This window comes from Macaca mulatta, chromosome 18 (genome assembly GCF_049350105.2).
Source record: "Macaca mulatta isolate MMU2019108-1 chromosome 18, T2T-MMU8v2.0, whole genome shotgun sequence".
In the NCBI taxonomy this organism is placed as follows: Eukaryota; Metazoa; Chordata; class Mammalia; order Primates; family Cercopithecidae; genus Macaca; species Macaca mulatta.
In genome coordinates this window covers 43,660,520-43,678,908 of record NC_133423.1, presented here as the reverse complement: position 1 = coordinate 43,678,908, position 18,389 = coordinate 43,660,520, and the positions used below count along the sequence as shown (strand labels likewise).

General features: G+C 50.1%; 1 protein-coding gene and 1 non-coding gene across 24 annotated transcripts in view; both read left to right on the top strand.

Moving 5' to 3' along the window:
* Positions 1-18,389, top strand: part of CTIF (cap binding complex dependent translation initiation factor) — a 336,570-nt gene that overhangs the window by 125,321 nt on the left and 192,860 nt on the right. For all 23 annotated transcript variants that reach the window (XM_077975493.1, XM_077975501.1, XM_077975487.1 and 20 more), the window contains 3 exons: positions 7,299-7,372; positions 7,981-8,085; positions 13,851-13,926. In XM_077975493.1, the coding sequence (XP_077831619.1) occupies positions 7,299-7,372; positions 7,981-8,085; positions 13,851-13,926 (255 nt within the window). The remainder of the gene's footprint in view (positions 1-7,298; positions 7,373-7,980; positions 8,086-13,850; positions 13,927-18,389) is intronic.
* On the top strand, positions 13,764-13,875 carry MIR4743 (microRNA mir-4743). Its single transcript, NR_128292.1, is given in 1 exon segment — positions 13,764-13,875. It is a non-coding gene; the product is annotated as a microRNA mir-4743 (primary transcript).

Sequence of the window (18,389 nt, the reverse complement as noted above, 5' to 3'; positions counted from 1 at the left end):
GTACGTGCTGTGAACGGCGTGTGCTATGGGGTTCGTGGGGTGTGGGCTGCTGAGGAGGCTGCAGAGCTGCAGGGAGGAAGAGTCCCCACCTAGATCCTAGCAGGAAGGAAGACCCGTGGGAGTGGGAGGGTGTGGAGAGAACATTCTTTTGTTTTCACTGAGTCCAGGAAGAGTATAGTAGTCCGAAGTGAAATATGACTCCATACACGCTGCAGCTCTGTGTGCCCTAGAGCCCCATCGCAGATGGACAGGGTCCGAGCCACACACCCTGCGCGTTACCCATGTGGTCGCAGGAAGCTGAAGCGTTGGACTTGAGAGGCAAGTCCAACGCTTGCCTGGGATGAGCCGAGCTTGCGTCCCCTTCTTCTCTGTCCTCAGCTTGACAGCCACCTCTCTATGTGGGTCCTCAGTGTGAGCCCGAGGTGAGGTGGTGGGAGAGAGAGGTGGGTCTGTTTCCTGGTAAGAAGTTCCAGAACTCAGGTACAGTCTGCCTGCGAGAGGTCTGCCTGCAGGCACCTGCCTTCCTGCTTCTCTGACTTCTCTGGCTTCTTTGGACATTTGAGGGTTTGTAGAACAGGTGACACATGCATGTGTATGTGTGTGTGGTACATGTATGTTTGAGTGTGATGTGTATGTGTGGGGTGTATATGTGTGTGTATGTGTGCATGGTGTGTATGTGGGTGTGGATATGTGTGTGTGTGTATATGCCTGTGTGCATGGTGTGTATATGTGTCTTGTAGTATGTATATGTGTATGGTCTACATGCATGTTGTGTGTGGTGTGTGCCTGTATGTGTGGTGTGTATAGTATGCATGCAGTGTGTGATATGTGCATATAGTTGTAGTATACATGTATACCACATGTACCTGTATGTGTGGTGTGTATAGTATGCAGGCAGTATGTGATATGTGCATATAGTTGTAGTATACATGTATATCACATGTATATATGTGGTGTGTGCATGTGTGTGTTTGGTGTGTGTTGCATATATGGGTGTGATGTGGATGTGTATGGATGGATGTGTATATGTATTGTGTAAGTGTGATATATGTATGCATGTATGCATGTGGTATATACATATATGTGTGTGGTGTATACATGTGTATATGTATGTGTGGCACATATTGTGTGGATGTGTGGATGTGTCTGCGTGGTATTGTATATGCATGTGTGGTGTATACATGTGTATATGCACATGTGGCACATATTGTGTGGATGTGTGGATGTGTCTGTGTGGTATGTATATGCATGTGTGGTGTATACATGTGTATATGCACGTGTGGCACATATTGTGTGGATGTGTGGATGTGTCTGTGTGGTATGTATATGTATGCGTGGTGTATACATGTGTATATGCACGTGTGGCACATATTGTGTGGATGTGTGGATGTGTCTGTGTGGTATGTATATGCATGCGTGGTGTATACATGTGTATATGCACGTGTGGCACATATTGTGTGGATGTGTGGATGTGTCTGCGTGGTATGTATATGCATGCGTGGTGTATACATGTGTATATGCACGTGTGGCACATATTGTGTGGATGTGTGGATGTGTCTGTGTGGTATGTATATGCATGCGTGGTGTATACATGTGTATATGCACGTGTGGCACATATTGTGTGGATGTGTGGATGTGTCTGTGTGGTATGTATATGCATGTGTGGTGTATACATGTGTATATGCACGTGTGGCACATATTGTGTGGATGTGTGGATGTGTCTGTGTGGTATGTATATGCATGTGTGGTGTATACATGTGTATATGCACGTGTGGCACATATTGTGTGGATGTGTGGATGTGTCTGTGTGGTATGTATATGCATGTGTGGTGTATACATGTGTATATGCACGTGTGGCACATATTGTGTGGATGTGTGGATGTGTCTGTGTCGTATGTATATGCATGTGTGGTGTATACATGTGTATATGCACGTGTGGCACATATTGTGTGAATATGTGTGGATCTGTCTGTGTCTAGTGTGTATATGCATGTGTGTGGTATACATGTGTATATGCACGTGTGGCACATATTGTGTGAATGTGTGTGGATCTGTCTGTGTCTAGTGTGTATATGCATGTGTGTGGTATGTATGTGTGTATGTGTGTCTGTGGCATGTGTACGTGTATGCATATGTAGCATGTGTGTGTGTCAGGGGCTGCAAGGTTTGAAGGCTGGAGTTCAGGACCTAAGAAGGGGGCTATCCAGGCACTTGTATGACTGTAAGCATTTGTCTGGCTCCAGAGCCATGTGGCAGGGCTGGGTGACAGAGTGGCCACTTGGGTGCTCTCAGCCCAGGGCAAGCGGGCCCTGAGGATGGGCATATGAAGCCATTGGGCTCCTGGTTGTCCAGTTTAGCTTGGCAGTGAATAACTCTGTTGAGTGAAGCCTGGTTCCCTGGGCACTGCCTGGGCCACCACCTCAGCATCAAGGGACAGCAAAGGAAAGCTCTGCAGTTGAGATTCTTCCTGCTCTGGGCTGAGGCTGGAAGGAGATGGATGTCTTCTCCACGTGCCAGGCTATTTCTCCAGCCCCTGTTGATGAAAGTTTGCCTTTAGTGGTTATATGCTTGTCTTGTGCCATTGAAACAAACTCCAAGGAGGTGAGGTGTCCAGATTCTTTTTTTTTTTTTTTTTTTTTTTTTTTTTTTTTTTTTTTTGAGATGGAGTCTCGCTCTGTCGCCCAGGCTGGAGTGCAGTGGCCGGATCTCAGCTCACTGCAAGCTCCGCCTCCCGGGTTTATGCCATTCTCCTGCCTCAGCCTCCCAAGTAGCTGGGACTACAGGCACCCGCCACCTCGCCCGGCTAGTTTTTTGTACTTTTTAGTAGAGACGGGGTTTCACCGTGTTAGCCAGGATGGTCTCGATCTCCTGACTTCGTGATCCGCCCGTCTCGGCCTCCCAGAGTGCTGGGATTACAGGCTTGAGCCACCGCGCCCAGCCCAGATTCTTGATATGCACTGCAGTTCTTGTATCAAGTAGAGTGGTAATAAAGAGCGTGGCCCCGGTGTCCAAGGTGTTGCCCTATACCTACTTCTCCAGAGACTCAGCTTCTCGTCTGCCAGGCCCCTAGTCTTTGTGGTGCTCTCCTTCCTGATATTCAGACAGAGAGGCCTGATGCCTTGCCCACCACTCTCCTCTGCATGTCCAGCTCAGTGGCTGGGGTCCTCGTTCTTCTCAGTGCTGTCACCTCCACCTGCTGCTCCTCTAGGGCTGCTGAGTTTCACAGCTCTGGGGGTGCCGTCCACATGATATTCTTTCCTGGAGCTGTGACCCCCAGTGCTCCCGGGGGCTGTGCAAAGATGGGGCCTGGCTCCTTGGTTTTTAAAGGGCTCACCATGCTGGCACTTCTGTTCCTCAGCTCTGAGAATCAGAGTTGCAGTCATCACAGGGGAGGGAATGAGGCAGGAGGCAGGTTAGTGTGAGAGATAATAAGACTCAAGTCTTGTGGCAAAGGAGAAGTGAGACCCGGCCCAAAGGCCCAAGGTGACCTGAGGGGCAGAGCGACAGAGGAAGGAGAAGCAGCCTGGTGCAGAGCTTTCCAGCCTGGGGAAGGAGATGGTCCGTGGCTCACACAGGAGTCAGGAGGCTGAGTTGCAGGGCGGGGGTGGCTCAAGGAGTATGGTGTGTGCTGGGAATGGCAGGGATATTGCTGGGTTTCTTGGCATTTAAATACGGATTTAGGCTCTTGATATCATTCAGGGATATGTTCTCTGAGTTGTAAGGAGTTGTGAGGGTTCAATGAGGAAAATGTGTGAGTCCGTCACCTGTGATGTGTGTTGGTTGCGTGACTGCCATGGCTCTTGGAGGAGCACTGGTTGCCACTGTGACTTCAGCACCTGCTCCCCAGCTGGGCCATGGCCCCTCTCCCCAGGCTCCTGTTTCTCGCTCCCAACACAGAGAAGGCAGCAGCTGATCACAAGGCTGTTCTGCAGATGCAGAGAAGGGCGGGATTCCTCTGTACAGAATAAACACACACATGCAGGCGCAGCTTCTGCCCTGGCTCTTTCCCTCCCATCAGCCAGGAGCACATTTCCCTGACCCCAAGAATCTGGAAGTCCAGAGATTGGTCGGTCCCCCACCAGGGATACTGCTTTGGAAATGCCCAAGTTTGCCCTGCCCAGTCACCTCCCTTAGCCCAAGGGTAGTGCCGCCTCCTCCAGGCAGAGAGGTTCCTGCCAGCTCTCTGCACAGGGGCATTGGCCCCCTCACAGCTGCTGCTAGTGACTGTTACTGTGACCTGTCCTCCCTCCCTGCCAGTTGAGGAATAGTAGCTGAGATGCCAACCTCCAGACCAGGAGGGAGAGTTATGTGCCCATCTGTACTGACCTTCAACTGCCTTCAAGGTGAATCACCCTTTTCCTGGAAGATGCTTTGCACTTCTGGGTTTGGCCATGACCTTCTCTACATAGTTGCTCTCTCTCTCCACCCATGTTTCTGACTCTTTAGGGGCCTTAAGGGCCTCAGATCCTAGGACAGTAAATCAATCTTGACATCCTAATCTCGAGTCAGTCTTTCAGCCACAGAGGCAGTAGGAGCACACTTCCTCCCATTACAGAGTGGCATCCCTTAGATCAGTTGGCAGGAATCCGAGCTGGCCCTCCTGTGTGCCTGGCTTGGCCATTGTGGGGGCACGAAGAGAAAGAGGCAGTCCGGTGGAGAAGATTACAGTCTACTTGGGGAAGGTCCAACACTCATGTAAGAGAGCAGTGACCAAGAGGTGATCCACTGAAGCTGAATTTATAGACGCCAGAGAACATTGGGTATTTAACAGGTCAGGGATCAGGGAAGACACGTGTGGAGAAGGAGGGACTTCAGGTCACTGAGCTGAAGGAGGAAAATGAACAGTATGCTGAATGAGGTATGCAATAGATGCTTTGGAAGCAAGAGTTTTGTATGCATGTTTGATTATTTTTATATTTGCTTTCGATGTCATTTTTGGCTGCTATCCCCAATGACAATTATATTCGAGGCCCAGGAGGGGGTTGTGAACAAGCCAGTCAACATCTTGGGAGGCAGGGGCTGTCCCCTTGGGGGTTGTGTGATAGAAGGTGAGTCTTTCCAGCTGACCTGGAGTTTCAGAGTTGCATTTGGAGCAAGCAGGACCCCAGGAGTTGGAATGGGGAGGATGTGAGGCAACTTGAAGAAAAGGGAGAGAGGGTGATCCTAGAACATTAGGGGCCACCTGCTTGGAGGACTGGCAACCATGCTGTAATTGATTAGTGATGTCTGCCACTGGCAGCAGAGGGGATGGTAGCAGAACACATGCCAGTCAGAAGGAGCCCATCTACAGGGCATGGTATTTCACTCCGGGATCTCTTTATTTAAATATGAAGCATCTGAAGTCCAGACTGGTGAAGTGACTTTGCCAAGGTCACACAGCTTATTGAGGCAAAAAGAAAACACATGTTTAAAGAAGATGGTGAAAATCACTTGCAGTATATGTCAGGAGCACTGAGCTTCCAGCTCTGGGGAACCCAGGGGGTCCCTGCCATCAAGGGCCCGCTATCTCCTGCGGGAGAGAGGTCACTACAGGAAATAGAAGTGAGAGCTGCAAGAGGCTGGCTCTGCTACTGTAAGTCCCCCACACAGATGGCAAGTTCAGGGCAGAGCGAGGTGACTGCAGTTTGGGAGGCCAGAGGCGCTTCCTGGCTGAGCCAAGCTTTGACAGATGGGGCACATTTGGAGAGGGCAAGAGGGGAGGAAGGCCCAGTTGACAGGCCACGGTCAGAAGCGAAGGGGATTGCGGGGATGGGAAAGGAAAGGCATGGGGAGGAAGCACCCAAGGCTATGGCGGCCCTGAATAAATGTGACTGATCTGCTAGAAAGGATTGTGCAAGCTCTCGGGGCATCCTGGAATAAGGAAGTTTCGAGTTACTTAGAACTGCAGGCTGCAGGCTGCTGGTGCCCAGAGGGAGGGACCAGTCCTCCTGTTATCAATGAGACCCAGGAAGGCTGAGGGACTTGCCCAGAGTCAGACAGCCCAGGTGGTTCTCCCCAGAGAGTCCCCTTGTCCCTTTGACTCCATGAGCCCTCCACCTCTCCTCCAGACTCTCATTACCTCCTGCCTCCTGTCTGTGGGGGCTGGAGTGCCTGGCCCCTTCTGCTTGGAGGCTGGACTGTCCAGCCTTTCCGGTTTTTGTGCCCTCTCCTTCTAGTTAATTAAAGCTGCTCACTCTCTGTCACTCTCTCTCTGGAAAGTAGATTGGTTTCCCCTTCCAGTTACTATCTGAGTTCTTTCACTATACATTCGTTAGTTTGCCTGTTCCTGAACATAATTGGTTCTCTTTTGCATCTGGGTTCTTTTATTCCCTGTATGCTTGTGATATTTATTCATATTGTTGCATGTTATTTTACTTTGTGCTCACTGCGGTGTAATACTCCAATATGTGAACATACCACTGTCTATTTATCGAATCAGCCGATGACAGGCATGTGGGTGTTCTCCAGTTTGGAGCTGTAATGGCTGATGCTGCTGTATACGCTTTGTGTACATGTCTTTTGGTGAGCCTCTGGGCACATTTCTGTGTGTTTATACCTGGGAGTGAATTTCTGGGTCATACGGCATGCACACGTTCAGCTCGGGTGGATGTGGAAGTATTGTTTTAAAGAGTGTGACGATGGAAACCAGATTACAGGGGTAAGAAGGGCTGGAGGGCATCACGCGTGGTCAGGGGGTTGGAGAATTTGCCAGGGAGCTCAGCAGCCGGAGAGCAAAGAAACCAAATCGTAGAAGCTGCATTGAGTAAAGAGGTTTCTGTCTCTGGGTGGGTCACATAGGGAACATTGGAGGATCAGTTTGACTTGGAGAAATTCAGTTGCTGGTGTAGCCTTGGTCGGTTGGGGACTTCTGGGGAGTAGGACTGAACTGTGAAGGAAGGCAGCCTCCATGGGCTCCCCAGTGGGCCTGACTCTGCAGAGCCCCTGCCTGGGGAGAAGCCGCTGCCATCAGGCTGGCAGTGGTGATGGTGGCTCTGGTGGTACAGAGCCCCTGCTGGGTGTAGAGGCTTTGAGGAGAGAGCCATGGGCTGGGGGCAGCAGGGGCCTGGACCCTTCTGTATACATCTACAAAACCTCAGTGAAACGAGGGCCCATGCCTGGGGGGAGGCCAGAAGACCCCCAGGCAGTCCCCGACTCTGACTGGGTGCACCAGCTGCCATACTCACTTGGGGGCTCACTCCAGCCTCCCAGCCACCCAGGGAGACAGGGAGGCTTCTACCGCCCTCTCAGGCCCAGGCCCCGTGTTCTCAGCATCCTGGCTGAGCAATTAATGTCAGCCCTTTCACCCCCATCTCTTCCAGAATGGCAGCAAAGACAGCTCTCTGGACATGCTGGGCACGGACATCTGGGCGGCCAACACCTTCGATTCCTTCAGGTAACCTCCTCCTCCTCCTTCCCTGTGGTGTGAGGTCCAGCCAGGGACCCTAGCCTCCTTGGGGGGCTGAGTGAAAGCTGATGGTTCATGAGCAAGAGGCGGAGAGAAGCAGAGCAGGGGATGTAGGAAGGATGGGGTGGAAAGAAGGAGGCTGGAGAGAGGAGGCGGTGAGTGTCAGAGAAGACAGTGGAGGCATGGGGAGGGCCCTCGGGATGGGGCTGCAGAGGCTGGGCCCCGCTTCCCACTCGCCTGCCTCATCTACCTCAGGGTGGCCGGGTCGTCACTTTGAGCTACTTGTCAGAGGCTGGAGAACAGCATTTGGCCCCTTGCTCTCCCCAGCCTTCCTCAAATGTGGGCACGAAAAGACACTCAGGTGTTGCAGAGGCCACTGTGCAATGGGCACCAGGTCCACACTTGTTTCATAAGTATACGCTTTCCATGGCAGGGTGATGAAAGTGAGGGGTGGCACCTGGGGCTCCATTCTGAGTGAGGGTCCCCGCCTGGCCCCTGGCGGCCCCTTTCTGCGGGTCTGCTCTGCCAGGTTTGCCCTGGCCCAAACGGGGCTGTTGCCCTCTTGTCTCGATTTCTCACCCTCCCTCGCCCTCTAGTGGTGCCACCTGGGACCTGCAGCCGGAAAAGCTGGACTTCACCCAGTTCCACCGGAAAGTCCGACACACGCCCAAGCAGCCCCTGCCACACATCGACCGCGAAGGGTAAGGGGTGCCGGGACTCTTACACAGGGAGAGGTGGGGCAGGGGACGGGAGTGGTCTTTGCCTCCATAGGGAGGCTGCTCTGCTGCACAGGGGACTCAGGTGGCTAATGCCCCGGCATGCTCTTCCTATGTGGCCCAGAGCTGCAGGCTCACTGACTCCTCCTGGAATCCCTCCATTCCCCTCTGCCCAGCCCCCTCTAGCCAAGCCATCCCCACCTGCTCCTGATGGCCCACAGTGGCCCTGCTTGTCAGTAATCCAGGCCAGTGCAGCAGAATCACCTGGGCAGTGGCACAGAGGACAGGCCCACCCCGGAGTCTCTGATTCCGTAGGCTCAGACTGAGGATGTGTGTTTCTAACAAGTTCTCCAGCAGGTGCTGATGCTGGTCCAGGGACCACACTTGGGGAGCCCCCAGTGTCGTGCCTGATTTTACACTGGCTTTTCTCACCCTCTATGACTTTGTGTGTCAGTGTTGCCCTCCCCTTTCAAAAGTGGTGTCAGGGCCTGGGCCAACCTCAGGACAGGAATGTGACTCCAGCCAGACACAGTGGTGTGGAACAAATGGCTGCTACTTCTTTTATAGTTTTATGTAATTTTTATTGAGGCAGAATTCTTATACTATAAAATTAACCATTGTAAAGTGTTGAATCCACTGGCATTTAGTATGCTCGCCCTGTTGTGCAACTACCATGTCTATCTAGTTCTGAAACATTCTCATCATCCCAATATAAAACCCTATACCCACTAGGCAATTATTCCCCATCCCACCACCACCCCTAGCCCCTGGCAATCACCAATCTGCATTCTGTTTCTATGAATTGATCTATTTTGGATACTTACAGCAACGGAGTCATATGTGACTTCTTGGGCCTGGCTTCTTTCCCTTGGCATGTTTTTGAGGTTCATTCATTGTAGCATGTATCAGAACTTTATTCCTTTTCATGGCTGAATACTATTCCATTGTATGGATATACCACAGTTTGTTTGCCCATGCATCTGTCAATCCTTACTTGGGTCGTTTCTACCTTTTGGCTATTGTCAAAAATACTGCTGTATCTGTTTGAGTCCTTGCTTGTAATTACTTGGGTATATACTTAGGGGTGGAATTGCTGGGTCATATGGTAATTCTGTTGAACTCTTTGAGGAACTGTCATACTGTGTTCCATAGCAGCTGAATATTCTGCATTCATACCAGCCACATATGAGATTCCAATTTCTCCACATCCCCACCAGCACTTGTGCTTTCTTTTCTTCTTGGTTTTTGTTTGTTTGTGTTTTATTATGATACTGATGACCCTTACTTTTCCTTCCAGCCCTCCCCTGCTCACTCTTGTCTCCCTTTCACTGCAGATCTAAGTATTAGTGACTTTATTGGACACTATACTACATCTCACATGTCTTCCTGCTGCTATATTTGTCCCACCCAACCTCTCCTCTTGGCAGCACTGGTCCCATTGTAGTGTAATGAGCAACAACCCGTGGAAAGAAATGGGCTCATTCCTACTTTAGAGATGAGGAAAACAACACTCAGAGAAGCAAAGTGACTTGCCTGAATAACAGAGCCATCATTTAAGGCCAGGCCTCTGACACCGTCCAACCCCTAGTTCATCACATCAGGGTATTCTTAACCTCCTTAAAATTTTCTGCAAATTTGTATGTGTGCTTTCACACGTGTGAAAGGGAGAGGCCCATCACTTGCATCAGACTCTCCCGGGAGACACCAGCCTCTCACACACCTCCTTTTTTCATTTCTCTGCCTGTTGTGGGTTCCATTTCTCTTTGGATGACGAGGGAGAGATGGCTTTGCGCATGGAGGCACCAGTTAAGATGGAGCATAGGAGAGACAGAGCTGCCAGGCTCCCGACCCTGCCTTACCCCATCCACCCTGCACACTGCCTGCTCAGACCACTCATTCAGTTGCAGGGAGGCCATGCTCCTTCCAGGCTACTGAGCTGCCCAGAGCTGGGCCTCCACACTTCTGTGCTTAGGAAGGATGGCCTTACCTACCTTATATAGCAGGTCAGCTTCAGGAAGGGGTTGTGAGCAAAGGTGATGCTTGCCCTGTGTCCTGTTGTAGCAGTGCAGTGGAGCTCGGGTATGCCACAGGAATAGGAGCAGGATTTTGCTTTTCTCAAGTTCAGTGTAGCTAGTCTGTCACTAGGCCTGCTGGGTCCCTGCATGGTGCTGGATGCCAGGAAAGTAGACATACACAAACACACACACACACACACACACACACACACACACACACACGTATACAATATAGTCCCTGCCCAGAAGGACTGTTCAATCTACTGGGAAAAGGAGACATGAACCCATTCATGATGGAGACTGTGTAGGGGAAGAAAGACTAGACTATGTGGTGTAGACATATAGACTAGACTATGCAGTGTAGACATATAGACACTAGGAAGTATAAAGTGTGATGCCTGGTGCAGGGTTAAATAAACTCAATGCAAAAGGGGTTAGAAAGGAGAGCACTTTACAGGTTGAACCATCTGGGAAAGGCTTCAGGAAGGAGACTTCCCTGGACAGCTCCAGTCTCTCCCGTGTGCCCCAGGAGCACACAGCTGGTGAAGTCAGTGGCCTGGGGGGATCGAAGGCCTGGGGGGATCGAAGCGATGGTGCTGCCTCATTGACTACAGGTGCCCGGTGGGGCCTGCATGTTGAAGGCAGGCTTGCCAAAGGTGTCTCACCAGTCCCCAGAAATGAACTAACTTCCTAGCAAAAAAAGTGATGAATGACTATGAAGGAGAGGAATTCCCCTTATGCCAAGGGACTTTGTCTCTTCTGAAGCCAGAGTAACCAGCCACACCTGTGTCACCAGCTGTGGGCCTGAATTCCTTGGCCAGTCTCAGTCTCTCACCAGGAGCCTCCAGAATTGCTGAGAGTCACCTGGGATCTCCCATGGACATCTGGCTCACTAGCCAAAGCCTGTCACTCCCAGGTTCCCAGGGAGTCTGAGTGCAGTGTCTGTGGCCACCTCATGGCCAGACCAGGAACTGTGTCCCCCTTAGAGTCCTGTTGTAGTGGGGACACGTTCCACGCGCCAGCCGCTGCAGCCTCCCTGGGATGCAGGTACCACTCAGTTGCCAAGTCTCACTGCAGCCTGTGTTTCCATGGAGGGACAGAAATCAGAGAAGGCTGTTGCCTTGGAAACCCTGTTGGCAGCAGTGACTCAGCTGGTCTGTAGCCACCTTCCGCCCTCCAAACCTGCAGGTCTCCAGGGAGATCTGAGCCCTGACAAGGACAGGCTTCATGGGACAGCAGCCCCCCCTGCAGGCCTCCCCCTGCCCACCCCCAGGGGCGCTGAGGTGAGAACAGAAGGCTGTGTTTGGAGTGTGCTAGGCTGGTGCCCAGCGTGTGCTCGGAGCTCAGCACACGTGGGAGAGTCCTGAGGTGTGTTTTACCCACAGGAGACACTAGGGAGGTGGTGTTAGCCGTTCTAGTCGAGCCAAGTCCGTAGTGCCCTCCTCCCCTATGGCCCAGGCGGGTACAGAACACAGAAGGCTACACGCAGTTGGTGCTTTCACAGGCCAGCCTGTCTGCACCAGGCAGATTGATGAGTTAAGAGATGTTGGATGTTCCAGGCCTTTCTCCACCTGCTCGCCTGTAGCCCCAGCACGTCACAGTTGTGGGGACAGCCGGGGGCCGGGGAAAACTTTTTCTCTTTTCCCTCATGCCTGTTATACCTTGCACACTATTCCCCACCCCAGCTCCACCGTGCCCTTTCCTACCCCTTGCACCCTGACCCACCCCCGACATGCTCCAGCCACAGCAAACTGGCACCACACACGCTCCTAACTCCAGGCCTTTGCCTGCGTCACATCTGCCTGGGACATCCTCCCAAATTCCCTGTGCTTGGCCAGCTCACCTCTCACCTTCCTCCCACCACCCCTCGCCCAGGACAGTTCTAGACGCTGCTCCTTGGGGTTTCTGCATTGCTCTCCTGCCCCCGACGGGGCACTGGCTGCTGCACCGCAGGGGCTGATTATCCCGCCAGACACCGAGAGGGCCAGTTGTGTGCACCGTTTACACCTGGGTCCCAGACCCTGTCCGGAGCCTGGCACAGAAGCGTTTGGTGAATGGAGAAATGAGCCATCAAATGGGGCTTGGGTCAGCCCCCTGTTCTTCTCTTCCACATAGGCCTTTGCTGGTGTTTGCAGCCAGTTTCTCCTCCTCTGGGTTCCAGGGCGCCTCCCGCCGTAGGACTTTTATGACACTGATCTCGTGCTGCCCCCTAATGGTGCGCAGGCACCCAGCCCTGTTAGAGGAGTTAGGGTTTGTTCTAAGAGCCATCCACTGTCTGAGGGCAGGAACCAAAACTGATTTGTTTTTGTTCACAAGGCCCAAAACAGAAGAGATGCTTGGTAAATATTTAAACAATGAACTAGTTATTCTGAAATGTGAGATTCTCATGAACTCTGCAGCTGGAAAATGACCCAACGCATGGGACATCTCTCACCAATCCTCAGTCAATACCAGTAATAATTGTAACTGACAATATTTACTATGCACCGGCCATGCTCCAGCCCCTGTTCTAAGTGCTTGCCTCATTTATTTAAAACTTATCACCACCCAGAGAGGGAGGAACTGTTATCATCTTCATTTCAATAGATGAAGCAACTAGGAGACCCAGAAACTGAGTAATTTGCATGAGGCTGAGTTGGCTCCAGAATCTATGTCCTTAATTAATCACCTTCCTGCCTCTTTGCCCAAATAACAGCAACAGTATTAGCGGTAATGAAAGTAGTCATAGTAGTAGTAATATATTTACTTCATTATTTATTTTATTATAATTTTGTTATTATTACCAGTATTTACCATTAAACGTATGTGTGTACGTTTAAGATATATTTAATGGTAAATACAGATGATAATACATACACAAGTAATATACACACACATATATATAAACATAAACAAGCTAAGCATTTTATATATATATAAGCTCGGCTATATATGTGTATATGTGTGTGTATATGTACTGTGTGCTGTCACGGTTCTAAGCATCTAAGCGCTCCAGATACATTAATTAATTTAATCCTCCAGCCACCTTAAGATGTTAGACACTATCATCCCCATTGAACAAATGAGGAAACTCATTTGATGACATGAGTACTTATACAGGGTCCCCAGTTGGTAAAGGATGCTGCAGGGATTCAAACCCTGGGAGTCTGGTTTCGGAATCTGCACCCTTAAATATGCCAAAGATTCAGACCTCTGGCCAGGGAGTTGGTGCCAGCCTCTCTGGCCCGTGGGCACACCCACTTACAGAGAACATGAAGATAAAGCATAGACTATCTGAGTGGGCCTGCTGGACTGACCCAGAGTCAAGCCAAGAAGGAAGGAAGCCCTGTTGGGTTTTCTGCTAGGCCCTGCCAGCCTGTGTGACCTTGAGAAAGTTGCTTGGTGTCTCTGTCCACTGATCTTCTGTCCGGTGTAATGGGGCAAGGTGGATGGGCTTTGACAGGTGTTGTGATGAGTAAGGAGCTTAGCTTCTCTGCCTGGAAGGATCAAGGGGAACTCTGGTTCCTCTCCCACCTCCCTCCAGGTTGGTTGTTGCATTAGGGGAGGAGCCCCCACCCCTACCCCTGGCCACCATCTCTAGGGCTGTTTCCTCTAGGTGGGACAGCTGATTCTGCAGGGCTTGAGGGTGGGCAGCACCAGGTATCTGCTGACTGTTCCTCCTCTCCTGCTGGCCGGTTGGGACAGGAGGCATGAATGAGCCATCTTTCCAATGCCTTTCTGTCTTTTCTGGTCCAGGTGTGGCAAAGGGAAGCTGGAAGATGGGGATGGCATCAACCTGAATGACATCGAGAAGGTTCTTCCAGCCTGGCAGGTAGGTAGAGAGGCATGTTCTCTGACAGCCCACCCACCCCTGGAGTCTTGATCCCACCCCTGGAGTCTTGATCCTCTTCCTGGACAGGACCTAACCGAAGCACTCCTTCTGGCCCCTTGTTCCAGCAAGGGGTGTAACTGCCTGTATGGTAGTAATAGGTAGGCAGGGCTGGCTACCTGCCGTTCTCCAGGGTGTCCCATTGTGATAGTGTGTGTGACAGCCTACTCGGTGATGCTGCAGGTCCTGGTGGCAGGCCTGATGTGCCCTCGAGATGAAATAGACCATGCCCTGGCAACTCAGTGAACTTGGAAGTTTTTGTCCCTTGGCCTGAAGCCTCTCTGCAGGTGAAGTGTCCTGTGGTGTGTTCAGGTGGGACTGGCATGCCTGGAAGAGATTCTTATGTGGCTGGGGCTGTCTTTAGACTTTTGAACAGTGGACTTGCCCTGCTGGCCTCCAGGTGTCTGCTATGCTTGCTCTTTTTTTATTGATTGGGCCTCTTTCCTGGAATCAGGGCCAGGTTCCAGGACAAAGAGGATTCACTCAGTGAATCCAGGTCTCTAGATGCTTATAGTGCTGGACTTTTGGTGGAAACAGCAGGAGTCTAGCTGCTCTCAGGAATGAGACGGGGCCTGCTGCAGGGGTGTAAAAGCAGTGGACCCTCCGCAGTGACTGATCCTGCCACTGCCAGTGACCATGACCTGCCACCACACTCCACTGTGCCACCCTTCCCTTCTCTCCTGATTCTTCTCTTGCTATTTTACCTATATCCATTCATCTCTTCCTGGTGCCTTTGCCATTTTGTTTCTTCTCTGTTCATGCCTTGGGCCTATCAATGAGAGACAATAAGCATACAGTTAAGACCTCAACTATCTGATTATGATGTGCCTTGGTGTGGTGGTTTGCTTCATGTTTCTCCCACTTGGGATTTATTGAGTTTCTTGGATCTGTAGGTTTATAGTTTCATCAAATTTGGAAAATTTTCAGCCACTATTCCTTCCATTTTCCCTCAACCCTGGGGTTCCAATTATATGTATTCTATGCTTCTTCATCTTTTCCCATGGCTCACCAAAGCTCTGCTTGGTTTTTAAAAGTCTTTCTTTACTCTCTGTGTTTCATTTTGGATAGTTTTTATTGCTATGTCTTCAAGTTCACTAATCTTTTATTCCAGTGTGAAATCTACTGATAATCCCATTCAGTATATTTTTCATTTCACATATTATAGTTTTTATCTCCAGAAGGTCATTGTGGGCTTTTTAAAAAATGTATATGTATATCTTCCCTTCCTCATGCTTTCTCTTCTGGAGTATATAGAACCTATTCCCAATAGCTGTTTTAAGTCCTTCTCTACTACTTCTCTCATCCATATAATCTCTGAGTCTATTTCTATTCATTGATTTGTCTGTTGGTTATGGGCCATACCTTTTTTTACATGCTTGGTAATTTGATGTTAAATGTCAGATGTTAGAACCTTTACATTACTGGGTGCTAATTTTTTTTTTATCCCTTTAAATATTTTGGGTTTTGTTCTGGATCACAGTTAAGTTACATAAAAACAGTTTGATCCTTTCAAGACTTGCTTTTAAGCTTTGTTAGGGTAGGAAGACTTTAGTGTAGGACAAATTTTGCTCCACTGCTGAATAAATACCCTTCTGAGATTGCCATCCAATGCTCTGTGTATTAGAAGGTGTTTCCCCCATGGCTGGAGAAACACAAACTTATTTTCAGCCCTATGTGATCTCAGTGGATTGTTCTATCTATTCCTTGCCTCGAAAGTTTCCTTACACATGGACAAATTAATACTCAGCCAAAGACTTGAGAGGCTAAGATTTCTGGATTTCTCTCTGTATGTTGGTCTCTCCTCTCTAGTACTCTGCCTTGCAAATCAAATTATCTTGGACTCCATGGATTTTGAACCCTGTCATCTTAGCTCATTGAGACGACCAGGCCCTGGACTACCCTCCCTGTGTTGCAGACTGGAAACTTTCCGGGAAATGAACTGGGGCACACATAGAGGTCACCTCATTACAAAGAGAAATAAGATGACTTTATTGTGGAGAAACCTGGCAGGCCCCAACGTGGCCAGGTGATCAAGAGAACATCATTAGTGATGGGATGGGTGGACACTGTGTCCCCCTGATGTGCCATACAGAAAACCCAACATCATTTCTATAACTGCCTGGACACAGAAGACAGGGAAAGACTGAGGAAGTCTTCCAGATTGTAGGAGACTGAAGAGGCAAATGACTAAATACAACATGTGTTCCTTGCTGAAATCCTGGACCAGAAGGAAATCCTGACCTTGTTGGTACAGTTGGAAAATGCGATTGGGTCTGTGGGTGGGACAGTGTTGCTTCGACGTCAGTTTCCCAACTTGGAGGCAGTGTGATGGTCATGTGGGCGAGTGTGCTTGACTTTGAGAAATATGCACTATAATGTTTGAGGGATATGGGCCTGGTGTCTGCAGTGTCTTCTCAAATGGTTTATAAAGAGAGTGATGATAATGGTATGTAGACACAGAGGGAGAGAGAGGGCAAACATGGGGAGGTGTTAACAGTTGAGGAGGACGTGGATGCTCTTTGTACAGTTCTTGCAATTTTCTATAAATTTGACAGGAAAAAGAATCAGTCAGCAGGGCCGAGGCTGTGACGTATAAGTCACAGGCAGAGTATCAGCTCGTGAAACACCCTCTGGGCTGGATCTGTATTAAATTATCACTGCTGATGGAAAGCTAGCCTTGACGCAAGAGAAAAAAAGGGTAAGGTACTAGGAAGTGACCACTTTATCCCTCCATTTCTAAATGCCAAGAGCATTCATCATTGATAGAAGAAGTACATTTGAGAGACCCCGATCTAGGTGAGAAACCAGATGCCCCCTGCATTAGGTAGGGTATTGACCACTTGGTGCCCTTTGAGCCAGAAGCTTGGGAGTCATGGCTGGAAAAGTAGCAGACCTGACATTTAGTGTTGCTTGGTGACTGTTTCCTCATTCCTCTAGGGTACAAAATGGAGGACCTTTGGTTCCTGCTCAGAAGAGAAAGGAGAGCTGGGCTACTGGCTGGGTGGGAAGTTGGCGGTCAAGGGCTTGGTGTCTGGACCCACGCATGGACCCCATGGAATCCCAGCCCTGCCACTGACTAGCCCAGGAGTGTTGGGCTAGTTACTTATTCTCACTCTGCCTCAGTTTCCTCCTCTGTAAGATGAAGGAAATAACCATATCTACTTTATAGGGGGCTGGAAAGATCAAGCACATTCATTCACTCGAGGGCTGAGGGTGGCGCCCAGTGCACAGTGGGTGCTGTGCTGGCCTCTGCTGTAGTTTTTCCCAGGACTCCACACTGCCAGTCAAGCCCCACCTTCTGAGGGTGGACCAGGCTATGGGGGGCCTGCTCTGTTAAGAAGAGGAAGGAGGGGGTGATTTCCTGTCCCTACCCCCCAGGTGAGGTGTTTCTTGGTGAAGAGGGCATTTCTGCTGGTCAGAAGCTCGGATGATGAACTGTGGTTCATGGGTTACCAAGGCTCTGGTTGATTCTTCTCCTGTGCGGCCTTCCAGGCAGTGGAGACAGATTGGACTAGAGGTCAGAAGAATCCACTTCTAGACATTTGCCAGAGCCGTGCGTGTGATCTCACCTCTGTGGGCCTCAGTTTACTCATCAGCGTAATGACACAGTTGTATTAGATCAGAGGTCTGCAATCTGTGAAGCCCTCAAGGTTCTCCTGGGGTGCCCCTGGGTGCTGCTGGGGGAAGTGGGGAGGTGGAAGCAGCAAGCTCCAGGGGCCCCCACTTGGGCCCACCTAGAACTGTTTGGCCGGTGCCTCTAAATCAGGATACTAACATGGTTTCATGTGGAGAAACAATTCTACTGCTAAACAAATTTTGAACATCATCAGACTAAGGTCCCTCTGAGGTTTCACATTCTAGAGTTTTCTTTTTTGTTGTTTTTTTTCAAGGAGTGGTAAAGCAGTGAGAATTCTGGGCTCTCCAGGGCCCACATGTTATGCTAAGCTCTTCGGGGTGGCTGGTAGTGGAGGCCTTCACCCACCGTCTCCACCGTCAGGCTGGAGCAGAAGGGCTTTGATATTCGTGTGCACACACACACACTCATTACACATCATCTATCACACACGTACACACGTACACATACCACACACATCAAACATCCACATTACATACCACACATGTACACATACACACTGCACATACCACACACCACACATGTACAAGCACACACATATACACTTCACACACATCCCCTCACATCCTATGCACACATACATACGCCACACATATGCACACACATACGTCACACACATATACACCCATATACACACAGCACACATACACACACCACACGTTTCCATGACGCACACTTTGCACGTGCTTTGCCCTCAGTAAACTATCAGCAGATGAATCTGCTGGCCACGGTGCTGGAGCTCAGCTGCACATCGGAACTGCTTGGGAAGCAC